At 40.0% G+C, this 3,105-nt stretch overlaps 1 protein-coding gene across 1 annotated transcript; it reads right to left on the reverse strand.

The window, feature by feature from the left end:
• Positions 1-642: 642 nt before the first annotated feature.
• Positions 643-2,664, reverse strand: LOC137720802 (RING-H2 finger protein ATL54-like). Its single transcript, XM_068459910.1, has one exon. It carries the CDS (start codon positions 2,353-2,355, stop codon positions 1,054-1,056), a length of 1,302 nt encoding a protein of 433 aa, XP_068316011.1. The 5' UTR covers positions 2,356-2,664; the 3' UTR covers positions 643-1,053.
• Positions 2,665-3,105: the final 441 nt, after the last annotated feature.

The raw sequence follows: 3,105 nt of genomic DNA on the forward strand, positions 1-3,105 counted from the left end.
CTTTAAAGTGGACCCTTCCAAGAAGGCCCAAGTAATCCATTGAAGACTTACTCAGATGCTGTTCTATCAAGTTCCTGAATCAGCTATTGCCTTGAAGCACCAAAGCTTGCACATCGGATTGTAATTAACCTAAAAATCCCAAGGCATTGTTTGGCGAGGAATTTTCAAGTCCTTCGAGGTGGATCATAAAATGTTAAGATGAGAGATTTGAAATGCACTGTATAACATTACAAATGCATGTAAGAGGGATTTAACTTCGTTAGGACTTTGAAAATCTCTGGCCCATAGGGGAAGAGTGGTTGAAAACGCTTTTGGTAAAAATATTTTTGGAACCAATCCTAAGTAACTATATAAGCGAACCTTGAAAAAGTACTTGAAGTGCTTCTTGTAAGAAGAACATAACTGGTGCTTCTTACATGAAGCACTTCAAGTGCTTTTGGAATCCAAAAACTTCAATCGATCATTATCAACCTAAAAAACCATTTAAGAGAAATCGATTTCCCTAAGCATATATGTGCCTCTACATACCGTAATGCTATGGAATGACTTATGCAAAGGGCTATGAAAGGTTGGCATTTGACAAATATGCAGAAGTATTGCAAAAGCAGACTTGAGGAAGTAATGTAGCGAAAGCGAGAGGGATAATTCAAAGTTGCAATTTGCTTATATTGCAGCAGCAGCAGCAGCAGTTAAGACAAATTTCTGTAGTACAATGTATATATTGTCTTGAAGATTTCACGCATTATGCGTACTTAAACAAAAAAACAGAAAATTCACTATAAGAAGCAATAACATGAGACCACTTGTTGCAGTCCATATCTTCTTTTTTCTTAACCTTTGAGAACCTAAAAAACTTGAAATTTCAGTACCAAAATCCTTATTTCAACGTACAACCCGCTTCAGTCTGTCCTTTGTATTGACACACCGCTATACCAACTTTGCTGGTTTTTCTCATGTAGGTAGGGTGCAGAGGCGGTTGGGAAGGCCATTGATTTCTTGATTTTGCTAGAAACTGACTCAAAACTTGAGACATTATAAAGGGTACCCAAATCTTCATAAGGGTAGGATTGAGCTATGACTCCTTCCATGTTTGGATGAAAAAAGCTTCCTGCCAGATGCAAATGGCCTTTTCATTGATATTGGCCCCATCTGCAGAGAAAACCCAACTGAAGAGCTTCTCATTAGTTTGGATAGGCTGGAACTTGAACTGCCATGCTTTGAAACAATCCCCGAATTCATATTCTTTACATGTGATTGGGAATTCGAACTTCCTTCTTTGGGAATTACATTCGCCACATCACGATATATTCTCAAAGCAGATAATGAATCCATCGAACCTGATCTCCTCATTGGTTGAACATCCTCTTCAGTAACCCGTCGATTGTCAGACAAATCACTGAATGCTCTTGGATCACAGATTCCCACAGGAACAATGGAATTTGGCAAAACCTTCCTTGAATTTTCCATGCTTCTTCCCTCAATTCGAGTTTCACAAACATTCCCATCATCTCCAACCCCAACCTCACTAGTCCCTCTTCCAACACTTCCAACCCCTTCATCACCCTCCAAATTCTCCACCTGAATGCTATCCCGCAAGCCCGAACCACTGGAAACAGACTCCGGAATACTCACCTGAACAGTAGCAGTGTCACAAACAATCGGAGCACGGCAAAGTGGGCAATTCTTATGTGATCTCAACCAGGTATCAATACAAGGGATGTGAAAGGCATGACTGCATTTGGGCAAAAGTCTAAGACTCTCATCTTCTTCAAATTCACTCAAGCAAACAGAACAATCAGTTCCCTCAATCAAACCCTCATCTTTTCGAAACTTGCAGACGGTTATGGAGTCAATCACCGATTGTGGGAGACCAACAGTGTGGATGTACCAAATGGGATGATCAAGAACAGGACCATGATCTTCATCAAGAAAATCTTGTTGGGTATCAAACAAAATCGGGAAAGAACCACTCCTCCTCGTCGAATCATCGCGGCGGCGGCGATAAAATCTAACAAGTGAGAAAACAATAGCGAGAAGAAGAGCAGCCCCAACCATACAAGCGGTGATAGTCATACTCGTTTCAATCAGACGCTTCCGCTCAGATTCGGGCTGATAATAATAGTCAGTCAGCGGTGGCAGCGGAGTAGATGGCGGCGGAGGAGGGTATGGTACAATTGGAGGAGCAAGCTCACCACCAACATAGACTATAAGATTCTTACAGACATCAGGGCAGGTTTTGAAACAAGATTGAAAGCAATAACCCCCTTTGTTCAGATGTGGATTACAAGGAAATGAACAAACCAATTGCTCACTCAAATTTGTTTGTGCTAGGACTTTTCTGTGATCAAACTCCATTGAAACAAAACAAGACAGTGCAAAAACAGAGGAGATCCAAAACAGGGGATTAAAAGTTCATACCTTTTTTTTGCTTATGATCCAGAAAAAGCGAGAATCAGAGAGAGTCAAAGGCAATACGTTGGTGGAGGGTTTTGTTTGGAGGGTTAGGTTTCCACCGCAGACAGAGGTTTGAATGGATTGCGATGGAGAGAAGATGGTGGGTATGGGTGGGAGGCTAAGTTTTTTTTCCACAATATTGCTTGTAGGGTTGTAGCTTCCTTGAAGCATGTCACTTTCGAAATGACTTTTCCTTTTGCATCTACTCGGTAGTTTACGTTTCTTTTCGGCACTGTGGAAAGTCAAGGAGATTTTAAAGACTCATTCAATGAAATGGATGGATTATCAACTATGTGAGCCATGGGAAAAAGCTAGGATTTGTCATTTAATTTGCTTTTGTGTATGCTAAATATGTGCACTATAAAGTCGCTTTCTTTATGTATTGCTTGTTTTTTGTTTTTTTGAACGAAAAATATAATTTATATTAAAGGGTGATAAGTGGACTAAGTCTCACAATGAGTTAGTAATAATATTATTCAAATTTGTCTTTAGCTAGAATCGAATCTAATACCTCTTACTTATTAGTGAAGAGGAATACCACTAGACTATAATACTAAGTGACTTATGCATTGCTTGTTAGAGCATTTCCACCCCTAACACAAATGCGCCAACACCCAGCGCATTTATCCACTCAATGAACAGTGATAGACC

The sequence above is a fragment of the Pyrus communis genome, chromosome 16, assembly GCF_963583255.1.
Source record: "Pyrus communis chromosome 16, drPyrComm1.1, whole genome shotgun sequence".
NCBI lineage: Eukaryota > Viridiplantae > Streptophyta > Magnoliopsida > Rosales > Rosaceae > Pyrus > Pyrus communis.

Excerpts from the sequence above, each read along its gene's own strand:
- LOC137720802 (XM_068459910.1), bottom strand. The coding sequence starts at position 2,355 with ATGGAGTTTGATCACAGAAAAGTCCTAGCACAAACAAATTTGAGTGAG.